The sequence below is a fragment of the Haemaphysalis longicornis genome, unplaced genomic scaffold (assembly GCF_048455015.1).
Source record: "Haemaphysalis longicornis isolate Haplotype H1 unplaced genomic scaffold, Haemaphysalis longicornis Haplotype H1 scaffold_9, whole genome shotgun sequence".
NCBI lineage: Eukaryota > Metazoa > Arthropoda > Arachnida > Ixodida > Ixodidae > Haemaphysalis > Haemaphysalis longicornis.
Genome location: NW_027526460.1, coordinates 160,035,107 through 160,054,830, shown reverse-complemented (window position 1 = coordinate 160,054,830; position 19,724 = coordinate 160,035,107). Strand labels below are relative to the sequence as shown.

The following is a 19,724-nucleotide window of genomic DNA, read 5'->3' as shown; positions in this document are numbered from 1 at the left end:
GACCTGGCTCTTGATGGCCTCCCTCTCTTTGGGCGACACCCTGTAGGGCTGCTGGTGCACAGGTCTGACAGATTCATCGGCCACGATGCGATGCTTCGTGATGGGAGTCTGGCGCACCTTGGAGGACGTGGCGAAGCAGTTGGAGAAGTACTGTACCAGATGTTCTAAACCTTCCACTTGAGCTGTCGAACTTCCTTGGTTAATTTGCACAGGTATCCCTAGGTCGGCTGTGAGTGTACCAATTGATGCTGTGTTAGGCGCGCCCACATGCCTGACATCGGCGACTTCCTCGATGAACGCGAAAGTGGTACTTTCGCAACATCTCGACGCTCATTGGAAAAATTCATTCTGCAGGCTTCCGAATCCTCTTGCAACACATATGCCTTTTTCCAGAAACAACCGAACGTTGGCTTCGGTGATGCCTTCACAGTCCTCGCATGCGTCGCTTTAACGTTAACAAACAAGCTAGCACGGGCGGGTAGAGTGACATCATCGTCAACAATGCGTATTTCCCCGTCGCGCTTGTCTTCAATGTGGCTCGCTATGGCTCTTTTTGCAGGGAAGATAATTCTGGGTTTTGGCAGACCAATAACAGCCCCGTTTGTTCGCAGAAAATCCCTGCCAAGAATTAAATGTCGCGAGTACTCCGGGAGCACAATGAAGCTGGTAACGTATGTGAAGCCGCGTATTTTTATCCGCGAAGTGCACCTTAGGTGGTTCCCAGCTGTACGAACTTGGAGGCCAGTCCAGGGGGTCCAGACCACTTTCTTTAGCGCAGACAACAGAATTTCGCTTATGACCTAATAGACCGCACCAGTATCAGCCAAAGCTGTCGTCGCACGCCCGTCGATATCCACGAGTATATCACAGGTAATAGGTTTATGTTTGCATTTAGGTTTCGGCTGTTCGTCGTCTTCTTGTCGTCGTTCTTGCAGTGGAGGATCTTGGCGGTCATTGACGCCAGCGGCCGCACCTCCGGAGGTCGCTGGTTTCAGTTTCCCCAGCGTTCAGGGCTTCCGGAGTGTGGGCAGTGTGGGCAGGTCGGCAGTGTGGGCTAGAGGTCCTACTTCGGCCAGGGGACCACGACCGGGACTGAACGCGTTGTGGCGGAAACGTGTTCTGGTGTTCGGCGATGCAGTCAGGAGGAAACGTGTTCCGGCGTTCGGCGACGTAGTCCGCGATCTCCGGCGGTCGCTGTCCGTTTCGCGGAGGTGGCGCATCGGGCGCGAATCCTCACATACCAGCTCGGCGACGATGGCAGGTACAGTAGACGTGCGCCTTTCTCTCCGCAATGGAAGCAGAGGTGCCTGTGGTCAGGGGTGCGCCACAGGTCACTCTTCCGACGGCCTGTTTGCTTCAGGTAGGGAGCGCTGCGCTGTATCACCCCCAGGGTAGCTTGCGGTGCGATGGTGGCGACTGTTGGAGGGGTGCAGTAAGCGACTTGCTGCACGGCTGCGGCGTACGAGGCTCGTGGTTCACTCTGCCGCGACACGTCAATTCGTTTCGGTGCCCGCACAGCTTGCCTTACCTCCTCCCTCACGATTTCCACAATGGACACCGAAGCCTGTGACACAGGTTCCTGCTGCAGTTTCTGGAGCTCCTCGCGGACAATTTGCCTTACGAGCTCGCGGAGCCCAGGGCGTGCCTGTTCGGTTACGCAGTACAAGACGACTTGCTCGCGGTTGTACTGCCGGGACATTTGGTGAAGTCCCCTTTCAATTGTTGGAGCGTCACCGACGAATTCTGCAACCGTTCTCGGGGGACTCCGTATCAGCCCGGCGAAGATTTCTTGCTTTACGCCGCGCATGATGTGCCGGACCTTCCTGTCTTCTGTCATTGCAGGATCTGCGCGCACAAAAAAACGGGTCATATCCGCGGCTTACATGGTGACGCTCTCGTTCTGGCGCTGATTTCTTGCTTGAAGGGCAGCTTCAGCCTTTTCCTTGTGGTCGCTGCTAGTGAAAGTCGCTAGTGACCGCTGACGAAACTCCTCCCACAACGAAAATGTGGATCCATGGTTCTCGAACCACGTTCGCGCACCTTCCTGAAAAATTAGTACACGTGTCGGCGTTTACGGTCATTGTCCCAGCCGTTGAACGTCGCGACTCGTTCGAAGTGGTCCAACCAGTCTTCCACGCCTTCGTGAGGCTCGCGGTAGAAGACTTGTGGTGTACGCGGCTGTTGCACTACGTACTGGATAGGGGCGTCAGTCAGGTTCGCGTTCACAGTGCCGGTGTTGCTTCCTGTCATCTTGGTTGGCCGATCACGTAGGAGGCCGCACTCCGCCGGCAGTCCGAGTAGGCGACGGCTGGTCCGCTCGTGAACGGGCGACACTTCGACGGGAACCGGCATTGATGATTTTGGTATCATGCACCCAGCACACTCCACCACCTATGTAGCGGTAAACTCACACGTGGAGGGTTGTACCAGGTGAAAAGAGTGCGTTTATTTTAAAAGGTGAACTTGTGCCCGACAACAAGCCAGTCAAAATCAGCTTCGACTTCTTCTTTCTTGTCGTCCTGCCTCAGCCCCCGGGCTGCCCGAAACCTTCTTCTTCTTCTTTAAGTGCATTATCAAAACCACTAATAGGATTCCGCTGAGAGAGGAATCAACCTTACAGTCGTGGAAATATTCAAGATAACAGCATAAAACGAAGCACCGGGATGCCGCACGCCAGCCATGAGAACTTATTTTTTCCATTTTGCCGTTGTCTTCCTCCTCGTGCCCTCCAGGTATAAGTAATGCAAAAAGGCAGCAGGCTATATCAACCAATTCTTGCTAAACGCTTCGCTCTAGAAGAGCAGATGTGTGGTGATTACCGAAGTCTCAAAGTAATCAGTTTTAACTTCAATAAATCAAGAAAAACAACAATCAAATTTGATCCCCTGGGACAGCAAATTCTTTCTCACGTAGTGACACCAACAAATGGCTGACAGAACTCCATTCTGCCTCCTTTTTATGTAGAAGTCCTGTATCCCTGCCCGTGTCCGTTAAAACCTGCGACGCGACAAATTGCACGCGTCATGCAACACTGGCCTGCACCCGGCTTGGAACAGTGCCCTACGGTACCGAACAATCTCCGAATACGGATTGCTTTGAAGCGACTTTTGGTTATTCTGGATCCGAACATTTACACACCTTCAATGTGGCGAATGTGCACGTGGTGGCACGAAAAAGGCAAGGAGTACACAAACACGTGTCCCGTGAAACGAATTGTGCAAACACTCGTTATTAAATCTTCTTCAAGTACTCAGTCCTGACAATTTTTTGCCTACCTTTTTACATATCCTGCCAAGCTCCTTCAAAGCCGAGAACACCACCGTAGAGCTGTACCATGGCGCAACATTCTTCTGCGCACCCACTTTATTATTGCCTAAAGAATATTTCGGGGTCAGGACAGGGTAACACAAATAGGACCCGGGCGTCGTGAATTAGGGAACAATTTCCGGTGGTAGACATTGTACTTAGCGTTAACTTAAGTGCAATGTGGACGGGTAAGCACTGCGAATACAGGTTGGCGACCCGAGTAAGAGGATTGCTACCGTTGTGTTGAAGGTCAATTCCCACCATCAACCGTATAGCTGCCCAGAAACTAGGTAGAAGGAGGGGGAGGCCTACAGCTTTATAGGTAAATGAGATAAGCATATTCAGGAGAAAAAATAATTCATCCAGAACAGAATAGAAGTGGTTGAAAGCAAATAGGGCAAGCCTTCGTCCTGTAGTAGACATAATACAGGTTCACTAATGTGACGCCGATGTGATTAAAATAAAAAGCCTGTGTGCCCCAGCGAGGCTAATTAAGGACACTCCTAGAAATATTTCTTTTGAAGCAGTACGAGCGCTCGCTCAAAAAATATGCAAGGAAGCCCACACTAACGCGAAAGACTTGAAGGTAGCGATGCTTTACGCAACGCAACCTTCACCACCATCACGACGGTTTAAGTCCACGATTTCAGCCGATTTACTGGAGTCAAACCACAACCTATCCCACAGTCTACACGAGTGTCCAAACTCGACTGACAGGAACTCACGGTTGAACCCAGCTCCCGTTAAGACGAACGTTCCTGCTGCTGACGAGCGGTATCGGGTCGACGTTGCCGGTACAGCTTACGCACCCTGGCCCGTTTGCGTTGAACGGATTCATTGTTCTGGGCCCACCAACGTCTCTGCGCAGAATTTTCTGCGGCCACGTGGTCCGTTCTGGCTCTCTGTACTTCCTTCCGCTCTCGGGACCTATCGCGATGAGCCTGAGGGTGAGCGGCGGCCTCATCGAGCGTGCAGACAACCCGCGGCCGACCCATCCCTGCGACTTAGCCGGCGCACCTCTAAGATGGTTTACTATACTAATTCATAGCCCATGCGATTGGCGAACGCACAGCCCTATTCGTGGGTGGAGTCAAAACTAGCGAGTGACGTGAGCAGTGTGATCGCGACAGCAAAAGCGTTGCCATGGTTACGGCGAACACTCGAGTTTACTTTCCTGGCCAATTTTGGCCAATCTCGCTAAGTGGGTATGCTTAGCTTGACTAACTTCCGCTGGGGCCGCTGGGAGGTCGCACCCACATACGAGCGCTCGGCATTTTTTAACACGAAAATGTTTTATGCCTGGGTACACCAAGATCTGACCGGCGTCATATCCGTCCCGGAAATACCGTCGCCAGAAAAAGTTCCATTGACGTGGCTGCATGCGCCGGGATTCGAGCCACGAACTATCTCGCTGCAACGGGAGGTACACAGCGCTCTGCCCACTGCGCTGCGAATTCTTTTTTTTCTTCATTGCCATACTCTGACACACCACAAACAAAACACTACATTCTTAAAAACGCTAGCCAGCACTTGAATAACAGATTAATGGCTAGCATTGTTTCATGTTTGTTAATGTTTAAAACACGGCAACGATACCGGAGGCTCGGGCTGAGCCCTCCACACTTCAATAATCAGACGAACAGACTCAGAAAAGTACTCTTTGGACCGTTTGGCATCGATGTCGCGATGGCGTAAGCGGGCCCGGTGAAGCAGGCCCGTAAAAAGTTTGTTGCCAGTACCACCTCACGAAAATATCCTCTGGGTGCACCAAAAGTAAAAAACGCAGAATAAACAACAAAATCAGGTAGCGCCCTAGCTATCCTCATCTGACACACAGTGCGCAAGAAAGCATCATTCACGTCACGCAGAAACGAAAACCGATTGACAACTTGTCGCAAAAAAGAAATCCGAGAAAAACACCCGACGCGCACCCGCCGAAACAAGTCCCTGCGACTCGTTTGTTCGCACGCGGACCCCCATATAAACACTGCAAACACACGATGCAGAACCTGTACGTTCTTACGCGAACAGTGAAGTACCTGAAGAACGTACCAGACTTTGTTCATAAAAAATACATTACACACTGAGGCCCTGGCAAACATTGAAAGGCCAGTGCCTTTCCATTTCTCGGCATTTTCTCGCAGTTCAACAGCCTGCCTATGCCAATAAGGCCTGCCTGTGCCAATAAGGATCACTATCAACATAATTTTCTCACGGAACTCCCAAATACTTCGCTGGCCTCTTCTGCCAGCTGATGGACTCAAACACACTCGGTGTAGTGTCCCAGTAGCCATGCCAAAAAACCAAGCATTTCTGCCAGTTTACGTCACTGCCACTGTACTTACAGAAAGCCTTTAGCGTGTTTACACCAACGCTTATGCTGCTCCTATCGATACAAAAGAGAGCAATATCGTCCGCATACGCCAAAACACGCACCTCGCATGACTCTAGTAGAAAACCATTGAATATTTGACTCTTAATAATACTCAAACAAAAGGCTTCAATGTAGACACAAAAACGCAACGGGGACAACGGGCAACCCTGGCGTACAGACCGTTGAACTGGGATGAGTTTGCCAATTGTTTTGTTGACAACCAGTTTAGTTGTACACCCTGTATACGACACGCGCACACGATCAAGAATAAACAACCCTACATTTACTTGTTTTAACATGTTTAAAAGAAGTTCGTGCGAAACCTGATCAAAGGCCTTTGCCAGGTCAATTTGTAGCATTGCTAAAGTTTCCTGAACGCTATCGAAACGTTCCAGAACACTCCGGGCCGTGTGAACATTCGTTACAATCGACCTCCCTTTTATTCCGCAAGTTTGGTGAGGTCCAACAATCCCTCCTGCAGACTGTGATCAAAAGGCGCTACGAATTCAAGCGCAAGTTGGTCTACTAACGCGCCTTATATCTTTCCTACTACTTTCTTCAAACCGATGCCGTCTAGGCTATGGGCGGCATCGCCTAGACGTCTAGGACAAATCAAGAAGTAGTTCATCATGACACTAATGAGCGCTGACAGTTGGGCAGTTGACGCCTCGATGCCAGCGTCTTCGTGTACGCGGGACCCGGGTGAATTGAGGAACCCTCCGCCACCTACTGCTTTCGGTTTCGGTTCCGTTTCGTTCACATGGTTTTTAAGGGGCTGTGGTTTCAGTCAGATTTACGCAATGTTCCGGCGCGTGCAATCCAGTGTCGAACGTTGATGCGTGTAACGGTGCTATACCGACGTAATATAAATAGCGACGTGCAAGTTCATATGCATGCACAATAAATGCTCATCTATAGGCAGATTTCACTTTCTTGTTTTACCGATTGCTATGAAGGAGGCATCAACCACATTTTCTTCGTTTTTGTACCTGTTGTGCGGTCGCCGCAAGGCACGCGCTTACATGAGCTCGGCCTTTTCTTGGTATTTTTAACTGCAGACAGAAAAAATAGCCATTTGCTATGCGGCTTCGCTGTTGAAAGTGCGGGATATAGAAACTCTGATGCGGTGTTCGAATGGCAACCTTCATCTGAACCGGTGCAGAATTTCAAGGCACTAGACCTCCGCATCCGTACAGTGTCTTGCCTTGGAACTGCTCATATATGTAACAGTGCACGGGTTACAAAAGATATCTGGCTTAGATGACCGGCTGACAAGGTTGCACCATTAAACAGACTACAATGTTCTTGAATGAAGGAGGCTTAATCTGCTATTCGATTGGTTCTGGGACAATAAAAAGTATACCATGCACCCAAAGCAAGTTCGGTCACGTTGTCCAATTGTAAAGCGCGCAGACAATATCAGAATGTGTGGATTTGTATGTACACTCTAGAATATGCATATATCGCCGTGTGTTTGCTGTTGCGTTAGCACTGGCTACATTTAACACTGCCTGTTCACTGATTTCGTCGGCAGGCGACATCATGTACTATGACGAAGACGGCCGCGTCTACTTTGTGGACCGCCTAAAAGACATGATCAAGTGCCTGGACCAACAGGTGTCGTCGTGCGAGCTCGAGTCTCTACTGCAGCGGCACGACAGCGTTGCGGATGTCTCTGTCGTCGGTGTGCCCAACACCAAATACGGGGACGCTCCGGCTGCCTTCGTGGTCGTGAAGAGAACTTGCACGCCTTCGGCTGAACTCGCTGCTGAGATCAAGCGTCTCATAGCGGGTAAGCCACGTATAACGGCAATGGACTACTGTACGAAAAGCACTTTTTGGTGAACCGCGGTGGGTTTTTGAGGTGATTCTTTTACTTTCATTTCGACTGCCGTGGGATGGTATACCATTCCAACCCTTATTGCTGCCTTTAGAAAGACCACTGCGTGTGTATCGGCACGACTTTTCCAAACTACACTCTATGATAATCCTCTAGCTCAGATTTGTCACAATGCAGCACAAACCGAACAATGACCAACTGCCCACTCCGTGCAGCCCACAATACAATTTCGGTGACTGGTGGTGCCCAGCGTAAGATTTCCCTCAAAATGTTTTTGTAATGGCATCACGAAATGGAAACATGACATTCTGCATTACGCACTGCGGCAGATGACATTTTGCAATGATGTTATATACACATTGCTTTTATATGCCAAATTCGGTTTGTTGCCGGCATGCAATGGTCACTTGAAGGAAGTGCGGGGAAGCTGGACTGAGAAATAGACTTACAGCGTAGTAGCACTGGAAGCACAGCTCATACATGTCTAGACTGCGTACCTCTAAGGAAACCTTAGTCATATTTCCAGTAAAACGTGAGTGTATAAGCCAGAGTACCAGTGTTTTCTTACTTCAAAATGATCATTGGAATGGTTTTTACACAAGAAACATGTTCAAAGGCGTCACGGACGTTGAAATAAAGCGAAAAACAGCAAAACAAGAGACAAAGAAAATTACACCAGCTCACGCTGTCGGCTCCAGTGGCGCAGCTGCACTCGGCTGGTTTTATCCAAACAGATGTGGTCTTCTCCGCCCTGTTGCATTTTAAACACAGAATCGAAACAGCGGGGAAGCAAACGCCGTTAACAGTGGAGAAATTTAAAAGAAAGGTTGGTGGAGGGGCGGGGACTGTATGGCAGAACCACCCGTGTGAATAAGGCTCCGATTGTGGGTTTTTTTGCAACGCTAACTCAAACGTTATACTTCTCGACGTACTGAATCTACACAAAGTAAAAATAAGGGCGGGTAGACATGCGCATGAGCAGAATTTGTAGACTACATTTATTAAGGTAGGGGGCTCGTACCTGCTCGCAATACCGGTGTAGTCCGCGGGTAAGTACACCGTATTATATCTGTAGTTTCATCGGTATCTGCATACCTCCAAGAAACTGTGTAGGCTTATCACGTGAGGAAAAGAAAGCCCGCGGTTGGAACACGTGCTTGAAAAACGTTCTCTCCTTCAAACGCACCACTTTACATCTAAAGCACTGAGAAGGTCACGAGAAGTCGGCACGCAGTTCAAATAAGGGACAAGGGAACTCGAGGTCACTTATGCTTTTTCTGCTTCCCAATCGCAACTTTTCGTCTTTTTCTTTACCAATACATTTGTTGAGTCATTTACAGAAACTTGTCAAGGCCAGCTACTGGGTTTCTTCGAATGGTATTTTAACGTGAGCAATGGTCCTCAGAAGTACCTACCAGCACTCTTTCGGGCCTTATAGTACTATATAGGACACAGATATTGGCTCTCCTCGCCGCTGTGGCTCCCGTGCGGTTGGGAAGTTTCACATTTCTCCATCCTATCGTCCGTCAGCGACTGCTACAGCCGGTGCCGGACAACCTCAATGGGTTCTACAGATTGTTCTCCTGCGGAAGGCCCAATAATCCCGGCCAGCCCGTTTAGTAAATTCTGTAAATTAAATTTATCAAAATTATGCTGTGGAAAATTATGATGAAAGTGACAGTAATGTAACAGTAATACAAACGTCATAAATTGATGGCAAATGTTTAAGAGATAGCGTTAATAACAAGAATGGTGAAGAAAATGAAGAGTGAACGAAGCGATGAATAATAGAAGAAAGGAAAAAATAAATATATATGAAAATGCTGACATTGGGTACCTACTTCTGTAGAGCGCTGGAAAGAAACAATCAGCTGCAGCAAATAAAAACGCCGTCGCACATGAACCAACACAAGTATCCTTCCGAAACAGCATTACAGACTAGTCAACGAGTGAGCACTACTCTTAATAACCTGTAACGATGAGACACCAGGGGGTTAACCTGTTACTCCAAAAGATTTCGGCAGATATTTAGCGTGAACGCGTGATTTCTTGTATTTTCAGCCTCCCTGGATTGCAAGGTGTAAGATAATATTATCACAATTTCTTGCGGTTTTTCGGTGCATGAGTAAAAAACTACAGGAAAAAAGTCTGCGCCTCTTTTTTTCTTTGTATGTCACCGCATATACTTCATATGAAAGAGGAAATGCTGACAATTCAACTGAAAAATGGGAAAATCAGGAGAGATTTTGGGAGACATTACATTCCAATTCTCCAGGGGCTAGAGAAAAGACGGCTGGATGAAACAGAGGGCGGTGAAAAACCGTGCGATGAAATCGCACTCAATAAAACAGCATTGGATAACACGGCCATTGAGCAAGCGGCTCCAGTGAAACTTTATTCGATGCAAAGCCCAGTCGCACACACAAATTTGTTTTCTAGAACGAGACTAATGATCACTCAGGGGGTACGTCTCTTCGCGATTGGAATCTCGTTAAACCGTACCCGTATAAACCGTAGTTTCTTTTTGTACGAAATTAAGCCGGATCCCCAGCTCGGTTTCCCTTTAACCTAATGCATTCGGATGAACCGTAATGCCGGTTAGTCCGTACTTCCATCGCGTCTTTCAACGAACACGGCGTACGGAAACTTCAGTAAACTAAAATTGCTTCGGTTATCCAGCACTAAGCCCTTCAATTTTCCAGCAGCGACGACACCAATGTTCGCTTGGTAACGGGTCGGTTTCCTGCATTTTCCTCTCAGGTGTTCTCTGTAAAATCAATTGGCACTCCTGGGAAGAAGGCACTCATTCCAACTAAAGAGATCTTTACAACCAATTTTAACAACCAGCAAACACCGTAATTTATTGCTTAGCGAATGGCCGTATATACCAAGTGACAAGGTAGCGTTTTTCAAATGTGTCGGTTTGCTTTCATTTTTCTTTTCTTTTTTGTTGCAGAGGAAACAGAAACCTTCAAGCATCTTTACGGTGGGGTGGTATTCCTCGATCGCCTGCCTAGAAACTCGAACGGGAAGGTCATCAAGCACCAGCTCACCCGCTTATACAAGGACTCAAAGGTGTACTAAAAATAATTACTTCGCGATGACACTGTGTTACTGGTGTATGATGCGGAAATAAAATCTCTGCACATGGCGGTGAGAGCGCTAACCGTTCTTCCTGAATGCCAGTTTTATCCTCCCTCTTCACATAACCTCTGCATACGGGGACGAACCGCTGCGATATGCGCGTTTACTGCAGGACTAAGCGAGATCGGGAAGGAGAAACTCTACGCTTCATGAATTGAGTTAGCCCGCTGAGACTGTCAGCTGTCTGCGCTGCAACGGAGAGCATCTCCTTTTGTACGAGAGGGTCTAATAAACACGCCGACGGCACTGCCATCGGTGATCGGTAGATTCGCACACCTACGCGTCTTCGTCTGCTAGCACGGTATCTCGCGTGCTGGAGTCACAGTGTACTAGGCGTAGATAAGACTGTGATGAATGGCCACGCGAGCGGTTGACCGCGCCATTGAACCAGCAGGATAGGCAGCAACGACGACGAGGAGGAGCAGCCACGCGGTGTCGGGATCGTCGAACGACGACGGCTCTAAGGCAAGCGGCGGAACAGGGCGCGGTTCGTGGGAAACAACCCCGTGGGACGCCTGGTCCACGGGCCACCTGGAACAAGACCGTTGTCACCCGTTGTCAAGGCTCGAGAGCGCGTCTGCCCACGCACCGTCATCGTAGTACTGGTGCACCAATTGCTGACACTCCGCTCCGGCTGTCGGGCGCTGCCATTCCTGCTGTTGAGCTGCCAGAAACGCATCGACGGAATGTGAGCTTAATCGCACCGGGCATTGTCCTCAGACCTCCCGAACTGCCAGAGTGTATTGTGTACCGACAGACTGTGTTGTGCTTTCCCCATCGCATCTTATGCTCCCGTCGTGTGCTTGTTCTTCACCTCGTGAAATATAGCGTCAACGTGTTAAACAGCGTTCATCTCCGCCTGCGTGGTCCTTGGCCCATTCATAACAAAGACCACGAACCACAGTGCGGTAATAAATTGTCTGTTATGACCTCTCGGAAGCCGTCAATGGTCAGGAAATTTTAAATTGCGAGATAGACGTCGCAATCATGACAGAGCCGTAAGGGTCCATTCAAGTTTATACTAAGTCGTCGCATCCATTCAAGTTTATATTAAGTCGTTGTATCGTGTTCGCAGCACTGACGCGATTTTGCAGCCTCACCGCATCATTGGGGTAACAATCGAAATGTTGCACTACCATTGAGTCGTTACTGCCAGTACTTAGCACGAGAGCGAAGATCCAAGATCGCAATATGACCGAAGGGCCAGACAGTCGCGCTGTTTTTCTCCGCCTTAATTGTTGTAATAATCGTCAGCTAATTTTAACCCAACTACTTTCCCAGCCCCTCAAACCTATTCGGCCCATCCATAGTTCGCGATCTATAAAGGTGTTGTGTACCGGTGGAAGCTGCAGAAGAACGACGAAGCAACCACTGACAGCGTATAAAGACAACATAAACCGAAACTGAAACTGAAACACTACATATTCCCCTCCTCAAAAGATAAAGGTTAGTTATAGTGGTTTAGTATTAGTATGTAAATACAGAACATTTACAATATTTACAACTACACATAGCATGCGCACTTCACTCTAAGCCGTTGTTTCAACCATGCAGCATACATATATACGCATGACGTACAACCACCAACAAAAAACAGGAACGAAAAAAAGCCTGCAAAAACACTCAAGCGCCTGCACACAGTACATTCAGCATTCAATTTTTGTCACTGCACCCGTCTCCACACAAGCATACACCAGCTACACGTTGTCCCCGTATCGATCCGGAGGCCTTCTGTACCTCGGTGGTTGGAACCGACGTTGAGGTACAAGGTGCTTCGACGCAGCTGGCGCTCTAGCTTGTAGCGTGGCCGCAGCTGGTGATGCTTCAGACTGCGCTCTTGAGGAGTGATCCTCGGCGCCCTCAGGGGCCGTAGACGGGGTTGCGGATTCGGAGGCAGCGTTATGCTGCGGGTTCCATGCGGCTCAATGTGCAGGCACCTTTGAGAACTTTGACGCATTCCAAGCTCGTCCATTGTCAACCCGAAACGTTCATTGACCTTATTGGCGGACGACCTTCCGTGGTTGGGTAAACGCGAGGTCACCCTTGGCAGATATCCCACGTTTCTTGATTCTCAAAAAATAACAAACGACCTCTGTTGTCTTCTCCGCGGCCTTGCAGTGGTCTTTGTACCTTTTGCTGCAGTGTTGCTTGCTCTCTATGCGCTGGTTCAGACGATGAAGTTCGGAAACAGGATCAATAATGAAGGGTGGTGACGGGTGAACCACAACTTCAAGGCGTGTTCTAGGTAGACGCAACTCCCGTAGTGGCATGCGGCGTGCAGCGATGTGCGACCAAATAGTCCGTTACCGCTTGACGAAGCGAATGCTGCGCCATAATGGTGACATGTACGAAATCCTTGAGGACAAACTTAAACCGCTCGGCAAGTCCATTTGCTTGCGAATCATAAACGCAAGAGCGCACATGACAGTTGACGCAACCTTTGAGGAACTGGGTGAACTCTGCAGATGAGAACTGGAGTTCATTGTCGCACACTATCACGGCCAGGTAACTCCCACGGGACAACACCGAAAGCATTCAGTTTATGACGGTACGTGATGGCGCTTCACTGCAGAATTGAACTTCTGGTCACTTCGAAAATTAGTCGATGAGCGTAATTGCGTATCTGCAGTCATGTGGTGCTCTTCTCAGGGGGCTGACGATGTCAACTGCAATGTTCTCCCACGGGTGTTCTGGCAAGGGTGCTGGCTGCAAGAAAGTAGCAACAGTCTTGGCACTTTTGTCCGCCAGCTGACATATGCTGAAGTTCTGGATGGAAAGTTCCACCTGCTTATCCATGCCCGGACACCAGAAACTTTCTCGTAGTCGAGCTCTTGTCCGAACTATACCGGGGTGACCTTCGTGGGTAGCAGTTATTACTTGCGGTGTGGGAGACAAATCAACCACGAAGCCTCCACAGTTTCTGCTGCGGAGGCTTCGAGTTGGGGTTGCCTTATCCCCAGCAGGGACCCACGCTTAGCCTGCCCACTATCACGCACCATTTGTCCGCCATCTGACATATGTTGAAGTTCTGGATTGAAAGTTCTACCTGCTTCTCCATGCCCGACCACCAGAAACATTCTCGTAGCCGAGCTCTTGTCCGAACTATACCAGGGTGACCTTCGTGGGTAGCAGCTATTACTTGCGCTGTGGGAGACCCCAACGACGACGCCTCCGCAGGTCCTGCTGCGGAGGCTTCGAGTTGGGGTGGCCTTATCCCCAGCAGTGACCCAACCTTGGCCTGCCCGCTATCACGCACTGTTTGCGTGCACCTGTCCCGTTTGTACGGTCCCTGCGTCCGAAGCCGACACGAGTCACCTTCTATGGACCTGCCCTGCCCTTCAAACAACTCGCCTGCAACACCTCCTGGGCATAGGGCTCCATCCTGGGAGACCCCCTTATCTACAGCGTTGGATATGGGGCCCTCAGTATCGGTCTCTGCTGACGTTTCTGCGTGAAACCAATGTGATGTTGCATATATAACTGTTATGCCGTAAGGCAAATTCTCGCTAAAAAAAATTGTCAGAAAAAGTTGCTAAAAAACGTTGTCAAGTTGCCAAGAATAAATGCTAAAGTTCACCTGAGAGCGTATTATGTGCAGGCCAAGATTTGGCGACATAAGTCTTTACTTGCTCCAATATAAAGTCTTCACGAAGGGCCTGTTGAAACTGCTGCTTGGTGAGGCAAGGTAACTCAGCAAAGGACAGAGCCTGATCGAATGAGGCACTTTCCTGCTGATACGGAACTGGGATGCGGGAAAGGGCATGTTCCGCCTGGTTTTCGGACCCTTTTCGATACTGTACTGTTTATATGTAGCGAAGCAGCCGTTCCGACCAGCTTCCGACATGAAAAGCGAGGTGGCCAGTGCCTTGCGGAGGCAGCAGCGAGACCACGGCTTCGTGATCCATGCACAGCGTGAAATGCCGTCCCCAGAAGTACGTATACCGATTCTCACATGCCCAAATGCTCGCAAACGCTTCACGCTCCCCCACTCCGTATTTCCTCTCTGCAGGCGAAAGCATTCGCGAAGCAAAGGCAACAGTTCGCAACTTGTAGACATCGACTTGCTGGAGAACAGCACCCAGTCCGCAGTCGGACGCATCAGTGGACTCTACGGCCAGAAAGAAGGCATCAAAAAACAGCAGAACTTTGCTGTACGAGAGCATAAACTTGTTTTTTTTTGCGAAACTGGCGTCTACAGCATCAGTCCAAATGAATGGCTGGTTCTTCCGGAAAAGAGCTAGCATTGGTTCTTCCGCATCAGCAAGACTGGGAACAAACTTGGCGTAATATTCGACCAGGCTGCCTAAGGAGCGGAGACTAGTAGCATCAGTTGGCGAAAGAGTATTCACAATAGGGGCAATTTTTTCCTGCAATTCAGAAATGTCTTGCGCTGTGATCCTGATTGATTGATTGTGGGGTTTTAACGCGCCGACGCAACGCAGGCGATGAGGCGCGCCGTAGTGGAGGGCTCCGGATTAATTTTGACCACCTGGGGATCTTTATCGTGCGCCGAAATCTCGTACACACGGGCGTTTTTGCTTTTCGCCTCCATCAGAAAAGCGGCCGCCCCGTCCGGGAATCGAACCCGCGACCTCGTGCTCAGCAGCGCAACGCCTTAGCCACTGAGCCACCGCGGCGGGTGCGCTGTGATCCTGTGTCGCAAGAAGGAAAGTTCCTTTAAGCCAAATACGCACTTGTTTACCTTGAGCCGGGCTTCCTTCACGCGCCGCAGTACAGCGGTCAAGTTGGTCAGGTGTTCCTTTTCATTCTTCCCAAAAACAATGATGTCATCGATATAGAACAAAACACTAGAGCACCCTTGAAGGATTTTCGACATCATTTGTTGAAATGTAGATGGAGCGGACGCCAACCCGGAGAACACGCGTTTGAAGCGGTCATCGTGAGTAATGAAATCAATCAAATCACGGTTGTCGGGATCGAGCATACCTGGTGGTAGACTGATGCGAGACCGAGCTTCGAAAAATGCGTTGCCCCAGCGAAAGTGCGGAGGAGTTCTGCAGTGTGTGGAAGTGGAAAGCTACCCGTCATGACGGCTTTGTTAGGCTCTCGCAAGTCGACACAAACACGAACGCCTCCATCCTTCTTTGGAACGACAACAATCGAGGAGACCCATTCTGAAGCATTACTGCGCTCTTTCCCATCCAACTGCTCGAGCCGGCGAAGATCGTTAGATACCCTAGTACGGAATGCAAGGGGAAGACGGCGAAGTTTGTTTTGCTGCAATAGGCGGAACTGAGAGCCGAACTTTGACACGATGCACAAAACCCTTGGCTAGGACGAGGCTGGAGTCGAAAATAAATTCAAACTCATTCGGAAACTCTGCTTGAAGACATTCAGATAACACTTTTTCCTTGTCTAGGCCCTGGACGTTCGTAGCAATGGTAGTCGACGCGGTAGTCTCAAGGCAGTGGAGGGAGAGCCATTAATCTGGAAAGAAAGGGCCTTAAAGGTGCCAACACCTAGAAGAGATGTGCCTTGCGAGATAACGTAGAACAAAATGGACGCTTCGTGTTCCGTGTAAATTATTTTCGGAAGAAATCATCCTCGCACGGGGATAGGCTGTTTCGCGTAATCTTGCAGCTTCACACGGGGCACGGACAGCAGCGCCTGTCAAGCAAAATGCCTATCAAAATGATCAACCACTTAAACGGAAACTGAAAGCCTGAGTCAATAAAGAATATTAAAGTCGCATGACCAACTGCTACATCAACGTGAATTGGAGCGCGACGGGACGCGGTCACCGATAGAATGCTCACAGCTTCATCGTTGTGCAAATTCTGGTCGCTAAGCTCGCGAACAGGAACGCCCTGTCGCTTCTTGTTGCATAGTGATCTGAAGTGACCAATCAGACCACAACGAGAGCAACTTTGACCTTTGACTGGGCAGCGGGATGACGCGGCACGGTGCTGGCGCGAACCACAACGATCGCAGTAAGAGGACTAGTTGTATGTGGGCGCGTATACGAGGCAGGTTGGCGGCTGTCGGGCTGCGTTGGCGTTTAGCTACGACGTGCAGGCAGGGGCGTGTCGCTACGCGAAGGACGGCGACAGTTTTCATTGCGACTGCGGTCATGCAGCGTCGAGCGAGAATGCCTTGATATACGCTGCACGTTGCCGGAAGCAAATTCTTGAAGGTCGTTACTGACCTGTTCGATTTGTTACGCTAATTTCACTTCTCACGAAAACGAGAGGGTCGAGCCCTCAAGATTAAGAAGACTTCCCGAAGGTGCTGGGAAGCGACTCCTTTCACAAACTGGTGATGAAGCGAATCTTCAAGAGCCGAAAAGGAACATGCGGCGGCAATCACAGGTAATGCAGCAACATACGCCTCTACAGATTCTCCTGGTTTCTGAATGCCACGGCGAAAGCGGCGCCTTTCTGCGCCGACATTACTTGAGCTTGTGAAATGTTGTTTTAACGCTGCTACAGCTTAGTCGTAAACGAAGACTGAACGACGGTCGCCTTGCTAGTTTCAGTACGTCTGTCGCCGGTGGCGGACTCACCCGTCTGAGAAACATCTGATATAAGCGGTAGACAGGACAAGACACGTTGACCCTCCACGCCGAGGCTGTGTAGCAGCAGGGCCTTGCGACGTTTGGCTGGAAGTCGGATGCTCCTGATGCCCGTACGAAGTTCTCGAACTCGAAGGCGTGGTTACGCTCCCGATAAAGACGCATCCTCGTCGACATTGTTGTACTGCGGCGGAAGCCGCTGAAGAACGACGAAGCAACCGCTTTCGAAGACTAATACAAAGAACTGACTTTTATTCAGAGGCATGAACACACAAGTAATACTGACACCACTGGCGGCGAATAGAGACAACTTAAACCGAACATAACTGAAACACTACAGCGGGTTATGGGGAAAATATTTGACACAATCTGGCAGAAAATATGGCACATAACGACGTTTCACAAGAAAGAAGAAACTACCAGGCTGCCGACACGAAGCAGCACGAGTCTCCTGAAAAAAAAAAGGTGTTTCTTGGGGTGGTAGTTCAGACTCGATCGACGTTGTGGCGAAGCCTGCAGTCGAGAGCCCAAACGGTTTTCACGTTGCACCTGGGAGTAATTTGATATTAAGACTGAGTGAGGGGATTACGTCCTGGCACCAGCTCAGGCGCACTAGGTAGAGAGATGGATAACGGAGCTCGTAGTGATTCCGGTGTCGCGTGTGGCTGAGCCATCTTCTGAGACCGGGCAGCACGGTTATAGTGTAGCCCTGACAGCCGAAAAAAAGAACGACAACACCTTTCGGAGTTTGCTTACGGAGGGTGTTGGTAAAAAGGCGATATGCGGCAGGACAAGAAAAACTTGCAGACATACTAGAGGCAAGAGTTCCCTTGTGGGCTCTCGGAATGACAACGCCGTACGCTCGCATTACGTCAAGCCTCCGCGGGACTTGAAACCTCCGAGAACGAATGCGCGCGCCTTGCTCTAGCGGTGGAAATTTGGTCAGTTTTCTTCGCGCGTTAGAGGTGCACATGTGTCTCAAAAAATGACCGATGTCCTCTCAACCGGTCGCATCAGCCTTCAGAGAACGAGGGAACCTACGGTGCGATTCAAACGGGTAAAACCTCAGGGCAATGCCGACAGCCCGAATCAAAGCTCTCAAAACAAGAAGTGGCCTGCAGACACCCGACTTTCTCAATTGCTTTGTTTTTCTTGGAGCAGGTTTCGCCCGCAACAATTCATTTTCTTTTAATGTTGGACATTTCTATTGACGTAAAATGTCGGCCTTCGAAGTTTGCGGGCTTGGCTTAAGTACGGCTGAGCTAAAATATAACTAGTGCAGTTCATTAACTGCGTAATTTTGTTACAACTAGACGCCTGGTGGAGCTTCCGCATGGAAATGTCTTCGTGCTTGTGGCGATACGGTTGGGTTTTCGTTGTGTTGTCCTTAGCCTGACCAAGCCAGACACGTTCCTGGGGAACAACTCATCGTCCAGTGACCGACCCGGTAAATGTGTAGCGCAGTATCTACCGCACAGTCACCTGAGACTGGCATGGTGTCGTTCCGCCCAAGCCTGGAGTCGAGCGTCAGCGGAGCCCATCTCTTCGAGTGCATTCCTCCGGACAATTGTTGATAACTCTTATTCATCGGGATATCGAACCCCCGGCGGAGAAGCTGGTACGATTCCGGGCGCCGCTGCCCAGTGCGGGTGCTACAAGTTTTGTGTAGCGCGGGGAAGCTTCCTATGCTTGGCGATAAAGCCTCCCCTCTCAGGCAAGCTACGACACGAAGGAACGTGTCCGCCATGCGCACGCTTGCTGGGGATGATTCATGCCCCTGGGCAGCTGCAAAATCCAAAACAAACTGTTCTAGTGGAGTCATGTCTAGACTTGACCCTACGAACAGACTGAGCTCGCCGAGGTCTCCTTTCCCCTTCTCTTCGATATCAGAGTCCACGTGCGCCGGCTCTCACGAAAGCGGGAAAGAGTGTTCTTGTGTGTCTGTACTTTGTTCCGGATGTGGGCAAGAACACTGGGTAGCCAGCGGAAGCGTTGCCGCTTCTGTGTTTACCTTCCACCCTCTGGGTAGTTCGAATTAGTAATCTCTCGCCATGCCGTAAAGCAGTTAAGTTTTGCTGTCGGATTTTTGTCATCAACAGAAAGGAAGCTGATCTGCTCGCAGCTCGTCCACGACGCTACCACTACTTGACGGAGGGGTCGGAGTTCAGTACGGGGACGCCTTCGCCACTGTAGCAACATCAAAACGAGATTTACTCCGTTTTAAGTGACAACTCACGTATTGTATAGGACGTACAGGTGTTAGGCAAGATTCGTACCAACGATCAAAGGATAGTTGGATGCAACGTAAGTCTCAGTCTCAATACAAAGAAGTGTACTCGTTAAAAATAAACCCCGCATGAAGTCAGTCAGATCCAGGACGCACGGTTTTGACATAACCATTGAAAACAAACTCACGCTTCTAAACGGCCATAGTGCAGACTGGCTAAATGACAACCTAACAACCTAGCTTTGGGAAAGGCAGCATGTAGGGAACAAAGTGGAAAACGAATGAACTAATTGCGAAACGT

The 19,724-nt window shown here is 49.6% G+C and overlaps 1 protein-coding gene across 2 annotated transcripts in view; it reads left to right on the top strand.

Moving 5' to 3' along the window:
* LOC144153995 (luciferin 4-monooxygenase-like) overlaps positions 1 to 10,674 on the top strand; it is a 43,670-nt gene extending 32,996 nt beyond the window's left edge. For both annotated transcript variants that reach the window (XM_077685798.1, XM_077685797.1), the window contains exons 9-10: positions 7,215 to 7,472; positions 10,477 to 10,674. In XM_077685798.1, coding sequence (XP_077541924.1) covers positions 7,215 to 7,472; positions 10,477 to 10,604 — 386 coding nt within the window. In that variant the 3' untranslated portion in view covers positions 10,605 to 10,674. The remainder of the gene's footprint in view (positions 1 to 7,214; positions 7,473 to 10,476) is intronic.
* Positions 10,675 to 19,724: the final 9,050 nt, after the last annotated feature.